We start from the raw sequence: 26542 nt of genomic DNA on the forward strand, positions 1-26542 counted from the left end.
GGATAAGTATATACCTGTCAGGCAGGGAGGAAGCGGTCGAGCCAGGGAACCGTGGTTTACTAAAGTAGTTGAATCACTTGTCAAGAGGAAGAAGGAGGCTTATGTAAAGATGAGATGTGAAGGTTCAGTTAGGGCGCTCGAGAGATACAAGTTAGCAAGGAAGGACCGAAAGAGAGAGCTAAGAAGAGCCAGGATGGGACATGAGAAGTCTTTGGCAGTTAGGATCAAGGATAACCCTAAAGCTTTCTATAGGTATGTCAGGAAAAAAAGAATGACTAGGGTAAGAGTAGGGCCAGTCAAGGACAGTAGTGGGAAGTTGTGCGTGGAGTCTGAGGAGATGGGAGAGGTGCTAAATGAATATTTTTCATCTGTATTCACAAGGAAAAAGACACTGTTGTTGAGGAGAATGCTGAGATACAGGCTACTAGACTAGAAGGGCTTGAGGTTCATAAGGAGGAGGTGTTAGCAATTCTGAAAGTGTGAAAATAGATAAGTCCCTGGGCCGAATGTGATTTCTCCTAGGATTCTCAGGGAAGCTAGGGAGGAGATTGCTGAGCCTTTGGCTTTGATCTTTATCTGGTCATTGTCTACAGGAATAGTGCCAGAAGACTGGAGGATAGCAAATGTTGTCCCCTTGTTCAAGAAGGGGAGTAGAGACAACCCTGGTAATTATAGACCAGAGAGCCTTACTTCTGTTGTGGGAAAAGTCTTGGAAAGGTTTATAAGAGATAGGATTTATAATCATCTAGAAAGGAATAATTTGATTAGGGATAATCAACACGGTTTTGTGAAGGGTAGGTCATGCCTCACAAACCTTATTGAATTCTTTGAGAAGGTGGCCAAACAGGTGGATGAGGGTAAAGCAGTTGATGTGGTGTATATGGATTTCAGTAAAGTGTTTGATGAGGTTCCCCACAGTAGGCTATAGCAGAAAATACGGAGGCATGAGATTCAGGGTGATTTAGCAGTTTGGATCAGAAATTGGCTCGCTGTAAGAAGACAGAGGGTGGTGGTTGATGGGAAATGTTCAGCCTGGAGTTCAGTTACTAGTGGTGTACCACAAGGATCTGTTTTGGGGCCACTGCTGTTTGTCATTTTTATAATTGACCTGGAGGAGAGCGAGAAGGATGGGTGAGTAAATTTGCAGATGACACTAAAGTCGATGGAGTTGTGGACAGTGTGGAAGGATGTTACAGTAGGACACAGATGAGCTGCCGAGCTGGGCTGAGAGGTGGCAAATAGAGTTTAATGCAGAAAAGTGTGAGGTGATTCATTTTGGAAGGAGTAACAGGAAGACAGAGTACTGGGCTAATGGTAAGATTCTTGGTAGTGTGGATGAGCAGAGAGATCTCGGTGTCCGTGTACATAGAACCCTGAAAGTTGCCACCCAGGTTGATAGGGTTGTTAAGAAGGCGTACGGTGTGTTAGCTTTTATTGGTAGAGGGATTGAGTTTCGGAGCCATGAGGTCATGTTGCAGCTGTACAAAACTCTGGTGTGGCCGCATTTGGAGTATTGCGATCAATTCTGGTCGCCGCATTATAGGAAGGATGTGGAAGCACTGGAAAGGGTGCAGAGGAGATTTACCAGGATGTTGCCTGGTATGGAGGGAAGATCTTATGAGGAAAGGCTGAGTGACTTGAGGCTGTTTTTGTTAGAGAGAAGAAGGTTAAGAGGTGACTTAATTGAGGCATACAAGATGATCAGAGGATTAGATAGGGTGGACAGTGAGAGCCTTTTTCCTCTGATGGTGATGTCTAGCACGAGGGAAATAGCTTTAAATTGAGGGGAGATAGATATAGGACAGATGTCAGAGGTAGGTTCTTTACTCAGTAATAAGGGCGTGGAATGCCCTGCCTGCAACAGTAGTGGATGCGCCGACATTAAGGGCATTTAAATGGTCATTGGATAAACATATGGATGATAAGGGAATAGTGTAGATGGGCTTTAGAGTGGTTTCACAGGTCAGCACAACATCGAGGGCCGAAGGGCCTGTACTGCGCAGTAATGTTCTATGACAGTTTTGCACTGAAATGGTAATCCAGAGACCCAGGATTCAAATTCCACCATGATCGATGGTGAAATTGGAATTCAATAAACAATCTGGAATTAAAAGTCGAAAGATGATCATGAAACCATTGTTGATTTTCGTAAAAACCCACCTGGTTCATAAATGTCCTTTAGGAAAGGAAATCTGCCACCCTTGCCTGATCTGGCCTAGATGTGACGCCGGATGCACCGCAATGGGGTTGACTCATAAATGACCTCGGGGATGGGGAATAGATGCTGGCATAGCCAGCTGTTCAAATCCCACAGGCAGCATAGCCGGTAGCACTGTTGCTTCACAGCTCCATGGTCCCAGTTCGATTTCCAGCTTGGATTCCCAGCCTGGGCCATTGTCTGTATGGAGTCTGCACGTTCTCCCCGTGTCTGTGTGGGTTTCCCCGGGTGCTCCGGTTTCCTCCCACAAGACCCGAAAGACGTGCTGTTAGGTAATTTGGACATTCTGTATTCTGTCTGCGTGCACTCAAACAGGCAGAAATGTGGCGACTAGGGGCTTTTCACAGTAACTTCATTGCAGTGTTAATGTAAGCCTACTTGTGACAATAAAGATTACTGTTGTGAACAAATTTTCTTTAATATTTTTTCCAATATTGTAGACTCCACAGTGATAACATCGGATTTGATTTTTCATGTTTTGGTCCAGGTTTATAATGGGAGCATATTTTACTGTAAATGTTCATTTTAGGACCGTATAACTGATAATTGTAACTGAATTTCATTTCCACCAGAACATAGATGTTCGAATTATTTAAATTTGGATGCCTAAGTTGGTTTAAATGTGCAGTGAAGGAATCCTCTTGTATGAACATTTTGAGGAAAGTATGTGTGTTTTATTTCCCTAACCAGTGAACCACGAAGAGGAAGACCACGGTTGAAACTACAAATCAAGCGCAGAAGAGGAAGACCCAGAGCTCTAAAAGCAATGGGTACCCAGCGCACAGGCAGAAGAAAATACACCCGTCGCAATCAGTCAAAAAACCCCAAATTAGTCGGTAGAAAGCGTGGACGTAGATTGGGGAGGAAGCCAAAATCTGCATCAAACTTTGAAGTAAAACCACTGCCCAGACCATATCGTCGTGCTAAATCCTGTCGAGCAATTGAATCCCTCAGTGAATTGGTCACCCCACCTAAGCGACGAAAATATCGGAGGATTGCTACTAGCACTCCTGAATGCAGCACTTCAACTTCTCTCAATGTTAATGTTTCTGAATTGGACCTCTCCCAGGATGAACCTGTAAGAAAAAAGAGGAAGTATACACGCCGTGTACAACAGAATACAATGCCGAAGATCAAAACAGGCAAAAGAGGCAGGAAACGGAAATCTGCAGGTAGATAGAAGTGTTGTTAGAACGTAATGCAGGAACTTCTCAATTACTTTTTCAATAAGTTACTGCATTACATTATAATGTTATCATGTGGTGATATAGCCTACTTTTAAATATATTGCTGAATAATTCACATCAAATTAATTGTCTGGATATCAACTCGTATAAGTTACAAAATTCAGGATGCCTTATTAGTTTTTCTAACCTATATGTTGGTTTTACAAGCATTTAAACTAGGAGCAGGCCATTCAGCCCTTTAAGCGTGCTCCACCTTGCAATATGATCATGGCTGATCCTCTACCTCAATGCCGTATTCATTCTTTCTCCCCAAACCACTTCATGCCACTCAAATCATTAATTAAAAAAAAATCTCTTTCTTGAATTACATCCAGTGACTTGGCCCTCCTGTGGTAGAGAATTCTACAGATTCCCTATCACTCTTTGAGTGAATGAGTGTTTCCTCACCTCCGTCCTAAATGGTCTATCCTGTATCCTGAGACTGTGTTCCCTGGTTCTCGATTCCCCAACCGGAGACAACATCCTCCTTGCATCTAATCTGTCCAACACTGTTATAATTTTATATTTCAATCAGATCTCCTCCCATCCTTCTCAGCTGTAGTGGATACAGGCCCAGTCAAACCAATCTTTCCTCTCCGACAGTCCCACCAACCCTGGTATCAGCCGAGTCAAACCAATCTTTCCTTTCGGACAGTCCAGCCAACGCCAGTATCGGTCTAGTGAAGCTCTGCTGCATTCCCACTCTGGCAAGTGTAGCCTTTCGTGGAGACCAAAGCTGCATCAATATTCTAGTTGTGGTCTCACCAAGGCACTGTGTAAATGTAGTAAGACATCCTGCAGAAATTCAATCAGATTTTTGAAAATGACTAATGTTACCAAATTTGGGTCTCAACATGCAAAGTTATCTGTTGTGCTACTTTTCAAAAAATGTAATGAGTAACCTACTACATTTTTAAAGTATCCATGCTTATTGAAAATCTGATTTTTATTGAAGAACAGTATTTTGAAATGATGTACTGTGTCCATCTATATGGTTAGCCAAATATTGTCCTTGTATAGATCATGATATAAAACAAAAATTCCAGGTCTTCAGAGCAAAATCAGTAAGCATCAAGAGCGAAGCAGTAAGAGCAGGGGAATAGAATTAGAGGGTGTTCCAAAAAGTAGGGCCATGTCATTTGAAGCTCCTACATGAATCGTGGACTAGTGGTGTTGGGGATATACAAGTAATAAAAATAAATGTAGCTTGAGCAACTGCTGGAGAATAGGGCTTAAGGTGGTCCTGGAGGGATTTGGGAATGAGGGTGTTTTGAATTTGATGCACTGAGGGCAGGAAGCTAATGAAGATCTGTGGGTTGTGCTATGGGATTTAGTGTAGGACCAGATGTAAGCAGTGTAGTTATTTTTATATTGGAGTGGAGAGGAGGGTATTGAAGTAATATTGAAATGATCAAAATATGGACAGTCTTCAATAGCAGAAATTAGTTAAGAGCAAACACAGATTGTATTACAGACTTATGTGGTCCAAATGACAAGTTGTAGAGTTTGAGGATCTAATGAAATGCCATGGTCTGGTTCTGAACGATTAGCAAGGGAATTAAATTGGATTAATTGTCGGTTATTTTTAGTGAAAGAACCAAGTGCGTCTTCAGAATGGTATTCCCAATGTTCAATTGGAGAAATTTCTGACTCAAATGAAATGGGACACAAAAATATTCGGTCATTTGAGCCTCGTACACTGCGTTGTTCTCAGTCTTTCCTTCAGCAGAATGCAGATAAACCTTGGGTTGGTGGCAAGAAAGAAGGGCGACCTTGCAGTCAATTCAGTTGATAGTCTGGGGAACTTTCAAACAATCTGGCATGTTCCAAGAGACTGCCTGTAACTTGCCAGAGTCTCAACTAATCTATTCCCTGCTGTTGAAATCCTTTTTTCTGTAACAATCACATTTTAGCTGCATTTCAGCAGTGCAGGTTCCCCTCTGCACACGAATCAGACACTCCGAATACTGTGTGGGCTCATCAGTGCTTTATATAGTGAACTTTATCTATACTCTGGTCATAGCTTTGCATCTTACACCATTTGATATCTCTATAGCAATGTCGACATTGCTTATTCATGTTTAATGGGGAGTCAGCTGCTGTTCCCAGATCCTGATCCTTTTCCTTGCAAATTATAAACCTGTACGGTGTTTTCTAACTTAAGTACACCACACTGTTCCTTGTCCACGTTAAACTACATTTGTCATAAAGACCCTTTCAATTAACCTGTATCAATCAATTTGAAGCACTTCGATTTCTGATACCAAACTTGTGTTTGCTTGATTCATAAGTTTAGACATGGGCTCCAAATGGACAGTCATAGAATTTACAGTGCAGAAAGAGGCCATTCAGCCCATTGAGTCTGCACTGGGTCTTGGAAAGAGCACCCTACCCAAGATCAACAACTCCACCCTATCCCCATAACCCAGTAACCCCACCCAACACTAAGGGCAATTTTGGACACTAAGGGCAATTTATCATGGCCAATCCACCTAACCTGCACATCTTTGGACTGTGGGAGGAAACCGGAGCACCCGGAGGAAACCCACGCACACACGGGGAGGATGTGCAGACTCCGCACAGACAGTGACCCAAGCCGGAATCGAACGTGGGACCCTGGCGCTGTGAAGCAATTGTGCTATCCACTATGCTACCGTGCTGCCCATAAATGAACCATAATGACAAGAGGGCACTTGAAATAAACAAAAAGCGATTGTCCAAAATGGATTCTTGGAAGTAAAGGAGTTTGGAATAGTTGACCTTGTAGCATGCTATATATGGAACTTGAAAAGAAAAGCACAGCGCAACTGTTACTGCAAAAATGTGACGTTGATGACTAGGATGATCAGGAAGAAAATCTGACTAATAATTGAAAGTCAATGTCAGCAAGAAAAATGGCTTGTAACTGTAAATTTCTGTTTCTGTGAAGTGTTCAAACATATGACGGTAGTCGGCAAGGGTTAAATAATGAAGTAATGCTAATTTTTAAAGATAGGGGAATAACGCTTGTGTAAACTATTTATTTCTGTCTGAATATCGGGACAAGGAATTGGTTACGTCAGGATTAAAGGAGCAATTGATAGATCTCAGGATATTGTCTAGTACTAGGGAGAAGCCAAAATGTGACTGGGGAAAATGAAAGTCCATGGAGGAAGGAGGCAGTGGTTCATACAAAAATTCGGATTGATTAAAACGTCTCGCTGTCGATATACATGAATTCGGATCAAGAGTAGACCACTTGACTCCTCGAGCCTGCCCCGTCATCAATAAGATCATGGCTGATCTGATTGTAACCTCAACTCAACGTTCCCATCCTAATAACCTTTCACCCCCTTGCTTATCAAGAATCTATCTAGCTCTGCCATCAAAATATTCAAATACTCAGCTTCCACTACCTTTGAGGAAGTGTTTCAAAGATTCACTACCTTTTGAGAGAAAATAATTCTCCTCATTCCTGTCTTAAGTGGGCGAGTCCTAATTTTTAAACAATGATCCCTAGTTCTAGGGCATGATTTAGCAGATTTGAGTGAAAGTCCACTCCGAAGCCGGAAACATTCCTCTATTCAATGGCACTTTGCTGGTGTTTTTGAGTCTTTGGAAGGCTCTGCTGAATGCTTAGGCTGCACATAGAGGGATTTAAGAGGAAAGACTCCTCACAGACTGGGTTGCCATTTTGGAAGGCTGCCCCAAGCTTTCTTTCTCTCCTTTCTTCTCTTCCCCCCCCCCCCCCCCCCCCCCCCCCCCCCCCCCCCCCACCCCCCACAAAAATAAATCTATGGGGGGCCCGGAACCCACCTCACTCCCCAGAGCCCAATTCGTGCCAGTGCCAAGATGTCCAGGTGCCAGACGGAGAGCCAGGGTGCCACCCTGCATTGTCCCCAACCGCCTGAGGGGACCCCCCCCCCAAATTATGGCTGGTCCACGTTTGTGTGGGCGAGTACTAAATAGCATCCTGGTGACTTCTCCCAGGCACAGCCCTTGTTCCCAGACACCGGCTGAATCCAGCAAAACATATATTGAAATGAGCCATACAGTTCATTTAAATATGCTAATATGGACCACCCCCGGTGAGGGCAAGATCCAGATTGTGATGAAAGACGTTTTGAGCATTGCAAATCTTGTAAGAGGCCTCTCGTGAGTCAATGGCCTCGCCCCAACACCCAGATGAGGCTGCTGAATCATGCCCCTAGATTCTTGCGCTGCTTCCACTGTTCCACTTTTTTGTCTTGCACTTTTCCAAGGAGGCTTGAGGTGTCTTTGAAGCATTTCCGCTGCCCTCCTGGGACTTCATGTCGAAGCTCCCAGTAGCATGCTCTTTTCATGTGTATCGTGTCGGGCATGTGGACAATGTGGCTTGCCCGGCAGAGCTAATTGAACATGGTCAGTGATTCGATACTGGGGATGTTGGCCTGAGCAAAAAAACTGATGTTGGTACACATCCTGCCAATGGATTTGCAGGATCTTGTAGAGAAGCGCTGGTGGTATTTCTCAACGGTTTTGAGGTGCCTACTGTACATAGTCCATGTCTCTGAGCCATATAGGAGGGTGAGTTTCACTACTGTTCTGCAAACTATAAGCTTGGTGCCAAGTCTGAGGTTCTGGTCTTCAAACACCCTTCTTCAGGTGACCGAACTCTGCGCTGACACCGAAGGCGGTGTCGCCGTCGATATCTGCCCTTGTTAATGGTAGGCTCCCATGAAATGGATTTTGATCATCAGGGAGCAGTGCAGTGTGGCGGAGGCAGATTGGTGGAGGGCCTTTGTCTTACGGGTGTTTAGTGCAAGGCCTATGTGCCTTGTACACATTCCATCTGCCATGTTCTTGCCTACTCATTCAACCAGATTTACAGAATTGTTATAGTGCAGAAGTCTCATTGTGTCTGCACAGCTCTCCAAATGAAAATTATGACTTTGTGCCATTCTCTTGCCTTTTCCCTGTACCCTTCACATTGTTTCCATTTGAGTAATCATGCCCTCTTGAATGCCTCTATTAAACCTGTCTCCACCACACTTCCCAGCAGTGCATTCCAGACCCGAACCACTCGCACTGTGAAAAAGGTTTTTCTCTTCACATTTGCTTCTTTTGCAAATCTCTTCAAATCTGTGCCCCCCAAGGGCAGCACGGTGGCCTAGTGGTTAGCACAACCGGCTCACGGTGATGAGGTCCCAGGTTCGATCCCGGCTCTGGGTCACTGTCTGTGTGGAGTTTGCACATTCTCCCCGTGTCTGCGTGGGTTTCGCCCCCACAACCCAAAAATGTGGATTGGTCACACTAAATTGCCCCTTAATTGGAAAAAATAATTGGGTAATCTAAATTTATTTTAAAAAAAATAAAATCTGTGCCCCCTCGTTCTCAATCCTTTTACGAGCGGGAACAATTTCATCCATCTACTCTGTCCACTTCATGATTTGAATACCTCTATCAAATCCCCTCTTAGCCTTCTTCCCAAGGAGAACAGTCCCAACTTGAAATGAAATTAAAATGAAATTCGCTTATTGTCACGAGTAGGCTTCAAAGAAGTTACTGTGAAAAGCCTCTAGTCGCCACATTCCAGCGCCTGTTCGGGGAGGCTGGTATGGGAATTGAACCATGCTGCTGGCCTGCCTGGGTCTGCTTTAAAAGCCAGCGATTTAGCCCAGTCTGCTAAACCAGCTCCAACTTCTCCAATCTAGCATCATAACTGAAGGTTCTCAATCTGAGAACGATTCCTGTAACTGCTTCTTCACTCTCTCCAGTGTGCTCACATCCTTCCTGTATTGTGGCGCCCAGAGCTGTACGGAATATTCCAGTTGAGATCTAACTAGTGTCTTGTATAAGTTCAGCATAACCTCCTTGCTGTAATTGTTGTTCTTGCTAAAATGCATCACTTCACACTTCTCCGTATTGAACTTCATCTGCCACCTATCTGTCACTCCACCAACTTGTCTTCTGCAACCTTTGAAATGTTCCCTTGCACACCCAAGATTCAGATCATATATAGAACCTGACCATATTCCTTTGCAGCCTCTTTCTCATGGCTTTCTTTCCCACCTGTCAAACTTTGATTATTATTCTCAGTCCCATCACCAAAGTTAATGGTATATGATTAATTACAACTTGCTGACCCTTGCAATACCCTGCTAATTGCAAGCTGCAGATGTGAAAATGATCTGTTATTGCTCCTGTTTTCTGTCAGTTAACCAATCTTCAGTCCATGCTAATATATTTCCTTTGAGTCCCAATACTTAGTAACTGCCTCTTGTGTGCTATCTTATTGAATGCTCTTTGAAAATCCAAATGCCCCAATCAATAATTTTTCCCCTATTTAACGTGCTGGTGACAGCCTCAAAAAATTGTAACTGATTTGCCCAACACACCATTTCCCTTTCAATAATCTGTGTTGACTCTGCCTAATCATATTATGACAGTGTTCTGTTACCATATTATTAGTCTGTTTTGGCAATTTTCTTTTGATTTGTGTCAAGCTGACTGACCTACAGTTTCCTCTTTTCACATCACCACCTGAATGTTGACATGGTTTGCATCAACCACACACCATAGTATTGAATTCTCCAGCCTCAATTCTGAAGATGTTTCTCCTGCCCTCCAGGGGTTTCCCACCCTTATCAATCTGGTATGCTGCCTTAAACATTCTGTGAATCTCTATCTCCTGCCCTTCCATGAGCTCCCAAAACTAGCAATGCATTAATAACCAGATTTTGTTTCAGCAATCTTCATTTGAGGGATAAATATTGGCTCTTCAATACAATGCTGCCAGCTCTACCTTTGCTTACAAGTGCTGGCTTACCCGTTCCCTTCCACCTCCAATTTGAAGTCCTGATTCTCGTCTTTCAAACCTTTCGTGGCTTTGTTTCTGGCCCCTGATACTCTGATTCATTCACTCTGTACAATGTAACATGATGAAGCTTTCTTGGTTTTACAGAGGTGAGGATCAACTGGGTCCTCTGCAGAATTAAATTATTTTAACTTTTGAGTTTAAAAAAAATTTGGTTACTCTTTGAATATTTTAATGCATTAAATAGTCTGACAATTTAGTTTTGCATGGCTATAAGATAATTTAGTAACCGTTCTTCTCCAAGGCTTACTGAGCCTGAGCAAGAAATTAAATACTCAGTCTGTGAACATGTGATTTATTTTAGTCATGGTTTGTATTTTTTTTTCAACAAGACACAGTGATGCAAGTATCAAAAATAACAGGGAATCGGAGGAGCTCAAGTCGACACTCTGGTATACACGAGCTTTCAGTTTGTGAACAGCTAATAGTCGACTTAGTACGGCATGAAGACAGTTGGCCATTCCTGAAGCTGGTAAACAAAGCCCAGGTATATTCAATTGCATTAAAATTATCTTGTAGTGCCATAGATTCTTTGCAAATGACTGGTTGATATTTAGTATTTTATGTGTATGATCCTTTGTCTTGGTCATCAAATTCTAGTTCCTGTAGGAATTTAAGACTTGCATTTTAGTTGGTTTTGCTATTAACTTTATATAGTAAAACTTGGGTATTAGAAAATACGTCAGTTAACGATTCATGCCTTGTTGCCTCATGGTATATTATAAATATTGTTGGGTTTGGTTAAGTAAATAAATGCATTTTTTGATTACGTAGCAGAATAGTCTTCTGAATGTCAAAGGTAAAGTGAGTAATTCAGGTTATGTAATCCCAATGAAAGCACAGCTCCTTAAAAAGTGTTTAGCCTATTGCTATGTCCTTAATTTCTTAAAGTAATACATTTACTTGGAAATATCGATATTGGTCAACTGAACGTTTAGTCACTTGCACAAGTGTTTGTGACTTTTTCAGGTTATTTTTTAAAATAATTGTTCATTGCGCTAAAATCAAATGTTTTATTCAAGATGTTTTCTATTACACTGATAAAAAATAAAATCCCATTAACATGGCACCTTTTTTCTGTTTCCTTTACAGGTCACTGATTATTATGATATTATTAAAAAGCCAGTTGCCTTAAATATTATAAGAGAAAAATTAAATCGATGTGTTTATAACTTTGCATGTAAGTTTTGAAAGTTTAAATACCTTCTTGGTTTTATCCATTTCCAGTCATCCTTTATTTTCAATTAACTATTCATTTGAATTTAATCAAATCAGTTCCATTCCCTAGATTGAAAGGGAAAGGCTGCCCATCAGATGTACCCCAACTATATTTTAATATCTCTGCTGCAAAAAAAAACTAGAGCTGCAAACACTGCTTTTATTTGGTTATTTTTCCCTTCACTTTGATCCCAGCCTCTGCCCAAAGTTTTACCCCTCCTTCAGTTGTGGCCTGGCCTGTCTCAACATTCAAATTTATTTTGTTCCTGTATCTGTTGCACCAGTTCCTGCACACCTGTCCCAGCAACATTTTGCTACACTTTGGCTGTCATTATACTATGTTCTCTGCTCATGACAAAGATCAGACCTAGATTTGTGTGCATCTTGGCCAATTGTGGAATATTGCTGATCCAACTTGGTTATGTTTGTCAATAGAACCGGTTGTGAACTCCAAAAGTAATTGCACAAAGCACTTATTGTATTTCATAGAATCTATAGTGCAGGAGGAGACCATTCAGCCCATTGCATCTGCATCAGCCCTTGGAAAATGCACCCTACTGAAGCCTACACCACCACCCTATCCCTGCAACCCCACTAACCTTTTGGACACTTAGGGCAATTTAGAATAGCCAATCCACCTAACCTGCACTTTGGACTGTGGGAGGAAACCGGAGCACCAGGAGGAAACCCATACAGACACAGGGAGAAAGTGCAAACTCCACACAGGCAGTAAGCACGGTCGGAATTGAACCTGGGACCATGGAACTGTGAGGCAGCAATGCTAACCATTGTGCCACCATGCTGTATTTGTTTTGTACCTTGTGATGAAAGTCATCAAAATGCTTCACACGGGTTACTTTAAGTTCCCTACCTATTATGTTGGTAGTTGTGCCAGCCACTCTGCATTCTGCAAACAGCAGTGCCATGAATGGCCAGTTACTTTTCCTGATGGTATTGGTTGTCGGAAGCATATTAACCAAGCTACAAGTAGAATTAAACTTTTCCTCGGAACAGTGCTATGGGATCTTAAACCTGAACCATTCGAGCTGTGTAATCTCTGAAAGGAAGCATCTTTACTGATGTAGCACTAGTCATGTGCAGAAGTGTTGGCCTAGATTATGTATTCAAGGGAATGATGCCCAATTTATTTTCCTGTTATACTGTGATGTATAGTATAATTCTTCTTCTGTTACAAGACCTATGGCCGGAATTTTCCTGCTGTTCCCGCTGGCGGGATCTCCCCATCCTGCTAACAGTGAACCCCCACCGTGGGTTTCTCAGTGGTGGAGGTTATATTCAATGGGAAACCCCATTGGCAGCAGCAGGGGCACAAAGATCCCGCCAATGATGGGCTGCCTCAGCCGGTGCAAAACGGGAAGGTGTGGAAAATCCCAGCCCATATCCTCCCGTTCAGTGAGTAAGGCCATGGAAATCTGCTAGTGTATCTAAAAATTGTTTTATAATTGCATCTTAAATTTTTCTTTTCTTTTGCAGCGGATTTTATTGATGATGTCGAATTGATGTTTACAAACTGTTTTGAATACAACCCTCGAAACACAACTGAAGCAAAAGCTGGGTTAAAACTTCAAGCCTTCTTTCACAATCAAGTAGAAAAGCTGGGATTGCCAATGAAACCTGCCAATGTGGACCATCCACCACAACCACCAGTTACCAAAAGGTCAAGAATATAAGGTTGTTCAGTGGTGTTGCTTTAGATGGGAACATTACAAAATGTATACTGTGTTCCAGTTTTGAAATGAAAACTAAAATCATGCCACAGACTGCCTTGCCCTTCTATGAACTGCAATAACTTTTATTTTACAACCTTGAAATGCGACCTGCACTGGACTAAAATTCTTCTATTGTTAAGCACTCAGGAAAATGTAGTGTGAAGCTGCATTTTGCTACAATAAATTTGTAGAGATTTCATAATTGTGTATATTGGATACAGTACTGTTTTACTGAATGACTTTTGTACTTTTTTGAAGTAACATTCATGCATAGTAGTGTCTTCCACCAAACACAGGGTAAATGTTATACTTTTATAAATATAATTGTGGAGCTCACCTGTGTTCTCATTTTGTGAAGAAATAGATTGTTAATTTGTTTAAAGGAAAATCAGTCACCAAGTCTCAAGTTACATCTTTATTTTAATTAAAAATGAGGTTTTTTAAACCAACAAAGAATGTTACACTACAACATGAGTGACAATTGTATATCATTTCAGTACTGTACATATTTCATGCTGGTGAGAATTATTGGTGTGCCATGAAATAGAGTAGATATTTATTGTGTTGAAAACAATTTGTGGGATGTTGAATTTCTCTTATTTATGAAATTTGTAATTGAAATTTGGGGGAGGATTGAGGTTTTTCCACGCTGCAACATTTTCTCTTTTTTTTAAACGCATCCTTTCAAATGCCCAATAAAATGTGGAATCCAGGAACTGGATTGTTATGTAATGTTTCTGGCATCAGCAGTCCCGAATTTAATAATGTGGTTTACTTTGTAAAAATAATTTTTGTTTCTTTGTATAAATAAAAGTTTACGTTGACATAGTTGATACTTGAATGTGTGACACTAGAAACTATTCGTGGAGGACTAAAATGAAGATGCTTACCAATATAACTGAAATAGTTTCATCAACTGTGCTTTCTTGAATACCTCCATTGAGTTGCCTTAACTGCAGTATTGATGCATAGCGCTGTGGGACATTTTGACACAGCTCTCAGCAACAAACCAATGTTGTGACAAATTATACCTTCCTTCAATCATCAGTGGATTTGGGTACATAAATGCAATTCTGCCTTAATGCTGATTAAAGATTGGATATTTAATACATTAAATGAACTGCAGCTTAATCAGATTGCATTTTTGATTGCGAGTGTACTGAAGACCCAAAACAGTACTGTAAATTATAGAATTATACTGAAACAACTTCAATTAAATTAATTTTCTTTTCTGTTTCCACGTATTCAGAAGGCACAAACTTGCTGAATGGCGTTGTTAGCAGCCCATTCAAACATAAGCGTATTCTCACTACGCTTGACCCCTCTCCTCCATACCCATAAAATTGCAAATTCCAGCGTGTGCTGCGAGTGTGAAACCTACATCTACTCCAGCCCTCCTCCAAACCCCCACTCTCAAATCTGTTCTGGCTGAGATCAGATAACTTGGAATGGCTGGGAACTATTCTCTTGCTTTATCCGCAAGGTAATTCTGGAATATTTTATACTTAATGTTGCTCAGTTATTATTGTAAACATTAGACAAGAGTTTAATTAGACCTGGCTATGAAATTAATCAAATTGGTTTACGGCACTTAAGTTGAAGGTTGTTAAAACTAAACTCTACAATGCATCTTTGGGAGACTAGAAAATAAATTATTCATGTACAGTTGAACCATAGATGAAGATTGTGTGTGTGTATATATCTGGATCATAAAATCAAATGGCTTTTGGTGAAGTGAATTGACACACTTGGACCAATACTGCTGTGAAAATAGGTATGCTCTTGAGGTTGGTGTTAAAGCATATTGTTGAAAGAATAGAGAGGAGTTTATCCTTCAACGAGTAGTGCAATATCTGAATTTTGGAAATTCTTGCTCTGAAACTGTTCCACTCTGTTAACGTGTGTGCTAATTATTACAGTTTATCTATGCTTGTTCCAAATTCAGCCCTATCCCAGATATTATGGGTTCAGTTTCATGCTTGCTGCTATAAACTGGGCTCTCAATCCAGAATATCTAGTTATGCAATCGTATGATGTGTAATGAACAAAAACCCAAATTTTGCATATGCACTGACTTTCCAATCTTCTAAAAGGTGACTGATTAACATGATAGTGAGAAGAGACCAGATATAAATCATTAAGTTGCTTTATTTTAGTCACCTATTGAATGCAGAAAAAATGATTTATAGAAAATGTCATCTCTGCTTAACTTAATTTCTGTCCTTGTAACAGAAAATAAAGTATACCATACTTTCCTATAATGGTTTTTCTTTTAGTGTATCTTAAACATCCCCTGACCAAAGCTGGCTTGAAGCCCAGTGAGCTTTGAGGTAGACTTTCCTCATCACTTACCACCCTCTTGACAAATTTTACTAAATGAGCGCAAATTACCGTTGACTTTCTCTCCACCACCCTGCCACGAGCCAACTCCGAAAGTAGGAACAAGAGTATGCCATTCAGACTATTAACCCTGTTCTGACATTGAACTAGATCACAGCAAATCTATTCCTGCACTTTCTTTACCTGCTTTTATTCTATATTGCATGATAATCTTGGTCAACTAATGTCTTGACTTGGGACATTTCAATTCCTGTTCCACCCACAGGCTTTTGGACCAATGTGTTTCAACTTTCTACTATTTCTTGAACACACTATTCTTGATTTTGCTCCAAATGGCTGAGCATAACTTGTAACAATATGCCGTCTTGTTCTGGATCCCCCTGCAGAGGAAGTAGTTTCAGTAGCTAACTCCATAGAATTCCTGTATCGTTCAAGTGCCACAATTCGATTGTCCATAACCATTGAAACTTGAAGGAACTCTAGGCAGGTTTATGCAGCCTGTCCTCAATTAGAGTCCAAGTATTCTGGTGAAATTGTGCTGTGCCCTATTCAAGATCATTTATGCCTTGCCTGAGGTCTAGTGCTGAAAACTGAATCCCTGTGGGGTTACGTCTCCACAACTGAATAATAATAATTGCTTATTGTCACAAGTAGGCTCTAATGAAGTTACTGTGAAAAGCCCTAGTCGCCACATTCCAGCGCCTGTTAAGGGAGGCCAGTATGGGAATTGAATCCGTGCTGCTGGCCTTGTTCTGCATTACAAGCCAGCTGTTTAACCCACTGTGCTTAACCAGCCCCATTTAAGAAGCATCATTTTTGAGTTGTAAACCCCTTGAAAAAGGGCAACATTCCATTCATCTTTTGACCATTGCACTAGTTTTGGATTTGTGTAATAGGATACCTAAATCTCTACTCCACATCTAGGTTAGGACTTTTTTCAACAGTGTGCCAATGTTGTAACGAGCTGCACAACATTCACTTTCTCTCTATGCAATTTCCCTAACAATTCAAAGTGACAGCAGCATGCTTGCAAAACATGTTTGATTTAGTAGCGGAGGAAGCTTTTCATTGGTGAAATCTACAGGCTGCATCTGCGTACAAACCAGCAGGCTCTGCATCACGGCCCTTCCCTTACATTGCAATGGGAACATAGAACATAGAACAGTACAGCACAGAACAGGCCCTTCGGCCCTCAATGTTGTGCCGAGCCATGATCACCCTACTCAAACCCACGTATCCACCCTATACCCGTAACCCAACAACCCCCCCTTAACCTTACATTTATTAGGACACTACGGGCAATTTAGCATGGCCAATCCACCTAACCCGCACATCTTTGGACTGTGGGAGGAAACCGGAGCACCCGGAGGAAACCCACGCACACAGGGGGAGGACGTGCAGACTCCACACAGACAGTGACCCAGCCGGGAATTGAACCTGGGACCCTGGAGCTGTGAAGCATTTATGCTAACCACCATGCTACCCTGCTGCCCCAAAGGGAAGGGTCATTTAAAAAAAAATTTAATTTGTGGGGCAGGACGGTGGCGCAGTGGTCATCATTTCTGCCTCACGGCGCCGAGGTCCCAGGTTCGATCCCGGCTCTGGGTCACTGTCCGTGTGCAGTTTGCACATTCTCCCTGTGTTTGCGTGGATTTTGCCCCCACAACCCAAAGATGTGCAAGGTAGGTGGATTGGCCATGTTAAATTGCCCCTTAATTGGAAAAATGAATTGGGTACAATATATTTTTTTGAAAGTAAATTTGTAACTATTTAACATTGCACACATTATTTGGTGAGACTAACTTAGGAAGCTAAATGTAATTGCACGTCTCATGGGTTGGCATACATTGATGGTTAAAGGGGAGTTAGGGACAGTTCCTTTATTGTCAAACATTTTTGTGATTTTGCATTCACTCTTTATCCAGTGCTCTACTTGCCATTCTGTGGGACATGGGTGAACTTGCAGACTTAACTGTCCCTCGTACAAATGGTAATGGACGTCTGACAGTAATGAAATGTAGGTAAACTCAGAAGGCTCTGCCAGTCAACACCTTGAGATGGACATACTTTTGGATAGTGTTGACTACACCCTTCAGATTCCTCATTTTCTGATCTTGGCTGTGTCCCTTCCCACTTCTGATCCCACCCTATGTTCTGCTGGATCCCGCTTCCACTCCCCCTAACCCAACTCCACACCACTGACTCATCTTTGCCGGTACCAGGTTTCGATGCAAGCTGCCATTCTGCTCCACTCCCTTATGCCATAACTCAATGGACAACTGCTGACCTAACACAACTGCACAAAGCCAATAGGCGTGTGCCATCAAGATCATGAACCAGGTACCACTAGACCCTCATCGACTTTCCACGTTGAACTTCCCTCTCTGATAATTTTGCCTAATTGTTTCATCAGTTTATAAACACTCATCTGAACAAATTAATTTAGTCTAATCTGCAGTTTTTTCATAGAATTTACAGTGCAGAAGGAGGCCATTCGGGCCATCAAGTCTGCACCGGCTCTTGGAAAGCGCACCCAGTCAAGATCAAAGCCTCCACCCTATCCCCATAACCCAGTAACCCCACCCAACACTAAGGGCAATTTTGGATACTAAGGGCAATTTATCATGGCCAATCCACCTAACCTGCATGTCTTTGGACTGTGGGAGGCACCCGGAGGAAACCCACGCACACATGGGGAGGATGTGCAGACTCTGCACAGACAGTGACCCAAGCCGGAATCGAACCTGGGACCCTGGAGCTGTGAAGCAATTGTGCTGTCCACAATGCTGCCGTGCTGCCCCTTTTGGATGAAATAAAACTGTAGAAACAAGTCATTGATATGTGTGGTGAACTGTTGAGACCCCAGTTCTAACCCATGGCAATCCGACTGCACCTTTATTCTCAAACTATGTTTAAACCAGTTACTACGGACTATCCTAACATGAGGCAAAATAACCTTGCATGGGGTCATTGTAGCATTTCAAAAACTGCTCTCAGGCCTTAACTTTGGTACACTATAGGCTGCTGTCTTTGATGAAATGAAAAAATGAAAATCGCTTATTGTCACTAGTAGACTTCAACGAAGTTACTGTGAAAAGCCCCTAGTCGCCACATTCCAGCGCCTGTCCGGGAAGACTGGTACGGGAATCGAACTGTGCTGTTAGCCTGCTTGGTCTGCTTTAAAAGCCAGCGATTTAGCCAAGTGATCTAAACCAGCCCCTCCCTCTGTTCCAGAACCAAAGTAGATTTTAAACCATTGGGCTCGAGTTTAGTGCCCCACCCCCCATTATATGCCTCTCCTGACCCTCTCCCACAGAACGTAAAGGAGCAAGCCACAAAAATACACAACTTGATTGCTGCTTTAGCGCTTTTTAAACTTGTTAAAAAATTGTACGAATTGCTGAATTGAAATCCAAGCTTACCTATTGTCAGAATTACAGTAGAGATGGTCAATATTATGATGTGTGTGTCTTGAAGCGAGCAAACAGGGAACTTGCAGATGAGCAACAAGATGAAAAAAAATCAGCTGATATCCTCAGTGCAGGAGCAAATACTCCAATCAATAAGGTGCATTGTTCTAATTTCCACTTTCCCATAGCAGGGGAGTTGGAAGAATCAGATAGGTCTTCCAAAGAGCTGGCACAAGCCAAATGCTCCCTCGTGCGCTGCTTCCATGATTCGAGATATAAATCCTACTCTAATCTCATGTAAAATGGTGGAACCATCCAAAATATTTCTTTTGTTTCATAGAATTTACAGTGCAGAAGAGGGCCATTTGGCCTATTGAGTCTGCACCAGCACTCAGAAAGAGCACCCCACCTATGCCTGCACCTCCGCCTTATCTGTGCACCTCCACCCTATCCCCACAACCCCATCTAACCTTTTTTGGACACTAGGGAATTTAGCATAGCCAATTGACCTAACCTGCACGTCTTTGGACTGTGGGAGGAAACCGGAGCACCCAGAGGAAACCCACGTAGACACGGTGAGAACGTGCAGACTCTGCACAGGTAGTGACCCAAGCCAGGAATCGAACCTGGGACCCTGGAGCTGTGAAGGAATTGTGCTACTGTGCTGCCCTTTTGCTTACACGTTGGGACAAAAAAAAGTTGACTTTAAGCTAATGTAGCTCCTTGATTTTGTACAGTACCTTGTATTGAATTATGTCAAATCTACAGCATAGGAATAGGCCATAAAAACACACCTGTACGAATAATTGCTGAATTGAAATCCAAGCTTACCTATTGTCAGAATTACAATAACGATGGTCAATATTGCGAAGTGCTTGTCTTGAAGCGAGCAAACAGGGAGCTTGCAGATCAGCAACGAGGTGGAAAAATTAGCTGATGACATCACTGCAGCACAGGCAAGTGCAGGAGCAAATACTCCAATCAATGAGATGCATTATTCTAATTTCCGTCATCCCACTCTGCTTCCCGCTCAGAAAATGGGACTTATGAAGATTTCTAACCTGCTTTCAGCTGCCAACCTCAAACTCTTGAATTTTCCATGTCCATAGATATGGGCTAGGAGGGGGGGAGGGGTGGGGGGGGGGGGGGGGGGGGGGGGTTGTAGGGAAGGGGTCAGGGATGAGTACAAAAGGGGGCCATTTTGCCCATTGAATCTGCACCAATCCTTTGTGAGAGCACCTTACTGAAGCCAAAACCCCACACTTTCGCCATAACCCCACCAAACCTTTGGACGCAATGGGCAATTTAGCATTGCCAATCCACCTCACCTGCACATCTTTGGACGAAAGGAGGAAACCAGAACACCTGGAGGAAACCCAAGCAGACAGTCACCTGAGGTCGGAGCCGAATCCGGGCCCCGGCGCTGTGAAGCAGCCGTGTTAACCATTGCGCTACTGTAACAGTGTCTGGCCCGTGTCTTCTGGTTTATTTAGTACAAAATATTCTATCATACTCAGTGGAATAGATTTTGGCCATAAGGCAATGTCTTCAGGGTAGATTTCTTCCCTCACTTCAACAGAAGAAACGTCTTGGGCGGGATTCTCCGTTAGCTGACGCTGAAATCGGGGTGTGCGATTGGACGGAGAATAGTTCCCGACGGCAAAATCGCGGCAGGCGCCGGTTTAATTTCGAATCAGATGCTCCGTCACCTCTAAAACGGCATCAATGCGATGCACGGCGCGCACATACATCGTTTACATATCATTAGTGGCCCCACCCCTGATTTTCCGCCTCCAATGGGCTGAGTTCCCGACGGTGCTCTCCAACATCGTGGACTTGGCATGGTAGCTGCTGAGAGAGAGGGGGAGGGGGCGTACGGATAGTGTCCAGCACCGCCATACTTCGCCAACAGTTGTGCCGCTGGCAGGGGATGCTTCTGCCAGGGCTGGGGAGAGTAGTGGGGGATGGGCTGTGGGTTCGGGGTGGACGGGTACGCAACACCATTACTGCAGCCAGCAAGGCAGCCATACGGCTGTGCATGCCGCTGACAGCCGCTTTAAACCTGGTGTCCTGGGTCGTATAGGTGGCCCCCTGGGTGCCCTCTGGCCCAGCCAACCCATCAGCTGTATGGGCACTCCAGCACAACCTGTCCCATCTTTTCGGCCTCGATCAGTGTGTGTGTGTGTGTGTGTGTGTGTGTGGGGAGTGTTATGTTTATGCGCGGCTGCAACTTGTCAGCCCTGCGAGTGGCAGTCACGGACCAGACAAATCCCGCGCTGTTTTTCATGGGAGTCAATGATGTTCCACACGGCGCTGGTTCTAGCCCCTCACCGGGAACCGGAATCAGTGCAGGTGCAGCGCCGATTTTCCCGTCGCAGAAGTCTACGGATTCTCCGTTGCCGTCAACACTTAGTCGCAGAAATGGAGAATCCGGCCCCTTGTAGTTCCATTGCTATTTCCGATTCCACTTGTTAAACTTTTTCAGGCAATGTGGTTTCTTTGGAAATCAGCAAGTGTAAGTCACCAGATAATTCACCCATACCTTTGGTGGATGAGGATGAATTTGCAATTTGTGCATTGTTCGATACTTCAAACTTTTTAAAGTAAAATTACAAACTGTCTTTCTGCCCAGCTTCACCCTCTTGCCTGGCTCTCAATTTTCTGTGTTCTTGGCTAGCAGATTGATAGTGTTGCTTCATATTAACTGATCTTTCTTGATTTTAATGAATATGAATTTTCTGAAGGAGCAGGCTGTTTTTGTCCTCCTCAGCCCTGGTTCGATGACGGCTACGCCAAGGCCCGACCAGCTGGCTGACTAACTCACCACCCCCCTCGTGGGTTTTTTCATCAATTTGCCGAGATCCAGCGGCACCTCACCTCACAGTTGGCTGCCTGGCTATGACCTGCCCAGCTTATACCAGCCCTCACCTGAGGGTCAAGTCGTCCCTGCCCCCCTCAATGACAGCTTGTTTCCAAGTTCCGGCTGGCTCACCATTTCCTTCACTCGTTTCACTTTTTTCACGACTTCGCAAAAACGTTAGTTCAAAGAACAGCACAGGAACAAGCCCTTCGGTCCGCCAAGCCTGTGCCGACCATGCTGCCCATCTAAACTAAACTCTTCTACACTTCCTGGGTCCGTATCCCTCTATTCCCATCCTATTCATGTATTTGTCAAGACGCCCCTTAAATGTCACTATGGTCCCTGCTTCCACCACCTCCTCCGGCAGCAAGTTCCAGGCACCCACTACCCTCTGTGTAAAAAACCTACCTCGTACATCTCCTTTCAACCTTGCCCCTCGCACCTTAAACCTATGTCCCCTAGTAATTGACTCCCCTGCCCTGGGAAAAAGCCACTGACTATCCACTCTGTCAATGCCCCTCATAATTTTGTAGACCTCTATCAGGTCGCCCCTCAACCTCCGTCGTTCCAGTGAGAACAAACCGAGTTTATTCAACTCATATCTAATCCTCTCCGTACCAGGCAATATCCTGGTAAATCTCTTCTGCACCCTCTCTGAAGCCTCCACATCCTTCTGGTAGTGTGGTGACCAGAATTAAACGCTATACTCCAAGTGTGGCCTAACTCAGGTTCTATACAACTGCAACATGACTTGCCAATTCTTATACTCAATACCCCAGCCAATGAAGGCAAGCATGCCGTATGCCTTCTTGACTACCTTCTCCACCTGTATTGCCCCTTTCAATGACCTGTGGATCTGTACACCAAGACCTCTCTGACTGTCTTGAGGGTTCTACCATTCATTGTATATTCCCTACCTGCATTAGACCTTCCAAAATGCATTACCTCACATTTATCCAAATTAAACTCCATCTGCCATCTCTCCGCCCAAGTCTCCAAACGGTCTAAATCCTGCGGTATCCTCTGACAGTCCTCATCGCTATCCGCAATTCCACCAAACTTTGTGTCGTCTGCAAACTTACTAATCAGACCAGTTACATTTTCCTCCAAATCGTATATATATACTACGAACAGCAAAGGTCCCAGCACTGATCCCTGCAGAACACCACTAGTCACAGCCCTCCAATGAGATAAACACCCTTCCATTACTACTCTCTGCCTTCTATGACCTAGCCAGTTCTGTATCCATCTTGCCAGCTCACCCCTGATCCCGTGTGACTTCACCTTTTGTACAAGTCTGCCATGAGGGACCTTGTCAAAGGCCTTACTGAAGTCCATACAGATAACATCCACTGCCCTACCTGCATCAATCATCTTTATTACCTCTTCAAAAAACTCTTATCAAGTTAGTGAGAAACGACCTCCCCTTCACAAAACCGTGCTGCCTCTTGCTAATACTTCCATTTGCTCCCAAATGGGAGTAGATTCTGTCTCGAAGAATTCGCTCCAGTAATTTCCCTACCACTGACGTAAGGCTCACCGGCCTGTAGTTCCCTGGATTATCCTTGATACTCTTCTTAAACAAAGGAACAACATTGGCTATTCTCCAGTCATCCGGGACATTACCTGAAGACAGTAAGGATCCAAAGATTTCTGTCAAGGCCTCAGCAATTTCCTCTCTAGCCTCCTTCAGTATTTGGTGTAGATCCTATCAGGCCCTGGGGACTTACCTACCTTAATATTTTTCGAGACGCCCAACACCTCGTCTTTTTGGATCTCAATGTGACCCAGGCTATCTACACACCCGTCTCCATACTCAACATCCACCAGTTCCTTCTCTTTGGTGAATACTGATGCAAAGTATTCATTTAGTACCTCGCCCATTTCCTCTGGCTCCACGCATAGATTCCCTTGCCTGTCCTTCAGTGGGCCAACCCTTTCCTTGGCTACCCTCTTGCTTTTTATGTATGTGTAAAAAGCCTTGTGATTTTCCTTAACCCTATTTGCAAATGACTCTTTTTGGCCCTCCTGACTCCTTACTGAAGTTCCTTCCTACTTTCCTTATATTCCGCACAGGCTTCATCTGTTCCCAGCCTTCTAGTCCTGACAAATGCCTCCTTTTTCTTTTTGACGAGGCCCACAATATCTCTCGTTATCCAAGGTTCCTGAAATTTGTCGTATTTATCCTTCTTCGTCACAGGAACATGCCTGTCCTAAATTCCTTTCAACTGACATTTGAAAGCCTCCCACATGTCAGATGTTGATTTGCCCTCAGACATCCGTCCCCAATCTATGTTCTTCAGTTCCCGCCTAATATTGTTATAATTAGCCTTCCCCCAATTTAGCATGTTCACCCTGGGACCACTCTTATCCTTGTCCTCCAGCACTTTAAAACTTACTGAATTGTGGTCACTGTTCCTGAAATGCTCCCCTACTGAAACTTCTACCACCTGGCTGGGCTCATTCCCCAATACCAGGTCCAGTACACCCTTTTCCCTAGTTGGACTATCTACATATTGTTTTAAGAAGCCCTCCTGGATGCTCCTTACAAACTCTGCCCTGTCCAAGCCCCTAGTTCTAAGTGAGTCCCAGTCAATATAGGGGAAGTTGATGTCTCCCATCACAACAACCCTGTTGCTTTTACTCCTTTCCAAAATAAATCTGTCTATCTGCTCCTCTATCTCCCGCTGGCTGTTGGGAGGCCTGTAGTAAACCCCCAACATTGTGACTACACCCTTCTTATTCCTGATCTCTACCCATATAGCCTCGCTGCCCTCTGAGGTGTCCTCCCGTTGTACAGCTGTGATATTCTCCCGAACCAGTAGCGCAACTCCGCCACCCCTTTTACATCCCCCTCTATCCCGCCTGAAACATCTAAATCCTGGAACGTTTAGCTGCCAGTCCTGTCCTTCCCTCAACCAGGTCTCTGTAATGGCAACAACATCATAGTTCCAAGTACTAATCCAAGCTCTAAGTTCATCTGCCTTACCTGCTATACTTCTTGCATTAAAACATATACACTTCAGGCCACCAGTCCTGCTGTTTGCAGCAACATCTCCCTTTCTGCTCTTCCTCAGAGCCATACTGGCCCTATTCCCTAGTTCTCCCTCAATGTTTTCACCTTCTGACTTATTGCTCCGGTACCCACCCCCTGCCATACTAGTTTAAACCCTCCTGTGTGGCACTAGCAAACCTGGAGGCCAGGATATTTATGCCTCTCCTGTTTAGATGTAACCCGTCCTTCTTATACAGGTCACACCTGCCCCGGAAGAGCTCCCAATGGTCCAGATAGCGGAAGCCCTCCCTCCTACACTAGCTGTTTAGCCACATATTTAGCTGCTCTATCTTCCTATTTCTAGCCTCACTGGCACGTGGCACAGGGAGTAATCCCAAGATTACAATCCTAGAGGTCCTGTCTTTTACCTTTATGCCTAGCTCTCTGAACTCCTGCCATAGGACCTCATGCCCCTTCCTGCCGATGTCGTTAGTACCAATATGTACAACGACCTATGCCTGTTTGCCCTCCCCCTTCTGAGACATCCTGCATGCTGGCACCAGGGAGGCAACATACCATCCTGGAGTCTCTTTCACGTCCACAGAAGCGGCTATCATGTGCCCCTGACTATAGAGTCCCCTATGACTATTGCTCTTCTGCACTTTGACCCTCCCTGCTGAACATCAGAGCCAGCCGTGGTGCCACTGCTCTGGCTGCTGCTGTTTTCCCCTGATAGGCTATTTCCCCCAACAGTATCCAAAGCGGTATACCTGTTCGAGAGGGGGAAAACCACAGGGGATTCCTGCACTGACTGCCTACCCCTTCTGGTGGTCAACCATCTCTCTGCCTGCACCTTGGGTGTGCCCATGTCTCTATAACTCCTATCTATGATGCTTTCCGCCACCTGCACGCTCCTAAGTGCATCCAATTGCTGCTCCAACCGAACCACGCGGTCTGTGAGGAGCTGCCATTGGTTACACTTGCTGCAGATGTAGTCGACCGGAACGCTAGAAGTGTCACAGATCTGCCACATCTCACAGTTGGAGCACTGCATCCCGCTGAGTGACATTTAAGCTCTAATTAATTAATTTAAAATAAACACTTGAATTATTGTTAGATTGAGTTACAAATACCTATATGGCCCTGACGCTAGATAATTTTTACTGTAAACTTAAATGCTAAATACCGATCACAGCCCTCAGATTCAGTTGCTCCACTATCTAATTAATCAATTAGATTTTTAGCAATTTATTTTTCCAAATTTAACAGATTCCCAACCAGCCAATCAGGTTACAGCTTTACTGTGATGTCACTTACAGTTTCTCCCCCCCCCCCCCCCCCCCCCCCCCCACACACACAATTTGAAAAAGTAATAAAAATCACTTACCTTCCCAGAATGCTCTCTGGTTCTCTCACTGCAGATTAACAGTTACAAGTCAGGAGAAGGGAAACAAAATGGTAGGGAAAAAGCACCTTCTCCCACTCTGCACCGAATTACCTCTCTGCACCAAATTACCAACATAAGTCAACATAGGGGGATTGGAGGGGGGGATGTGTAGGGAAGGGGTCAGGGGTGAGTGAGTTGGGGGGGTATGGGGGAGTGGGTACTGGGACGGTGATGTGGGGAGGGAGCAAGTGCAATGCGGAGGAATAAACTGGCTGCCGGTTCGGGGTGAGGAATTGGTGGGTGTCATGTGAGAGCACCTTCAG

General features: G+C 43.8%; 1 protein-coding gene across 1 annotated transcript in view; it reads left to right on the forward strand.

The window, feature by feature from the left end:
• Positions 1-14903, forward strand: part of baz1a (bromodomain adjacent to zinc finger domain, 1A) — a 115846-nt gene extending 100943 nt beyond the window's left edge. Inside the window, exons 25-28 of the mRNA XM_038790244.1 lie at positions 2909-3390; positions 10612-10766; positions 11372-11459; positions 12992-14903. Of these exons, the coding sequence (XP_038646172.1) occupies positions 2909-3390; positions 10612-10766; positions 11372-11459; positions 12992-13188 (922 nt within the window). The 3' untranslated portion in view covers positions 13189-14903. The remainder of the gene's footprint in view (positions 1-2908; positions 3391-10611; positions 10767-11371; positions 11460-12991) is intronic.
• The last annotated feature ends 11639 nt before the right edge of the window (positions 14904-26542 follow it).

This window comes from Scyliorhinus canicula, chromosome 2, assembly GCF_902713615.1.
Source record: "Scyliorhinus canicula chromosome 2, sScyCan1.1, whole genome shotgun sequence".
NCBI lineage: Eukaryota > Metazoa > Chordata > Chondrichthyes > Carcharhiniformes > Scyliorhinidae > Scyliorhinus > Scyliorhinus canicula.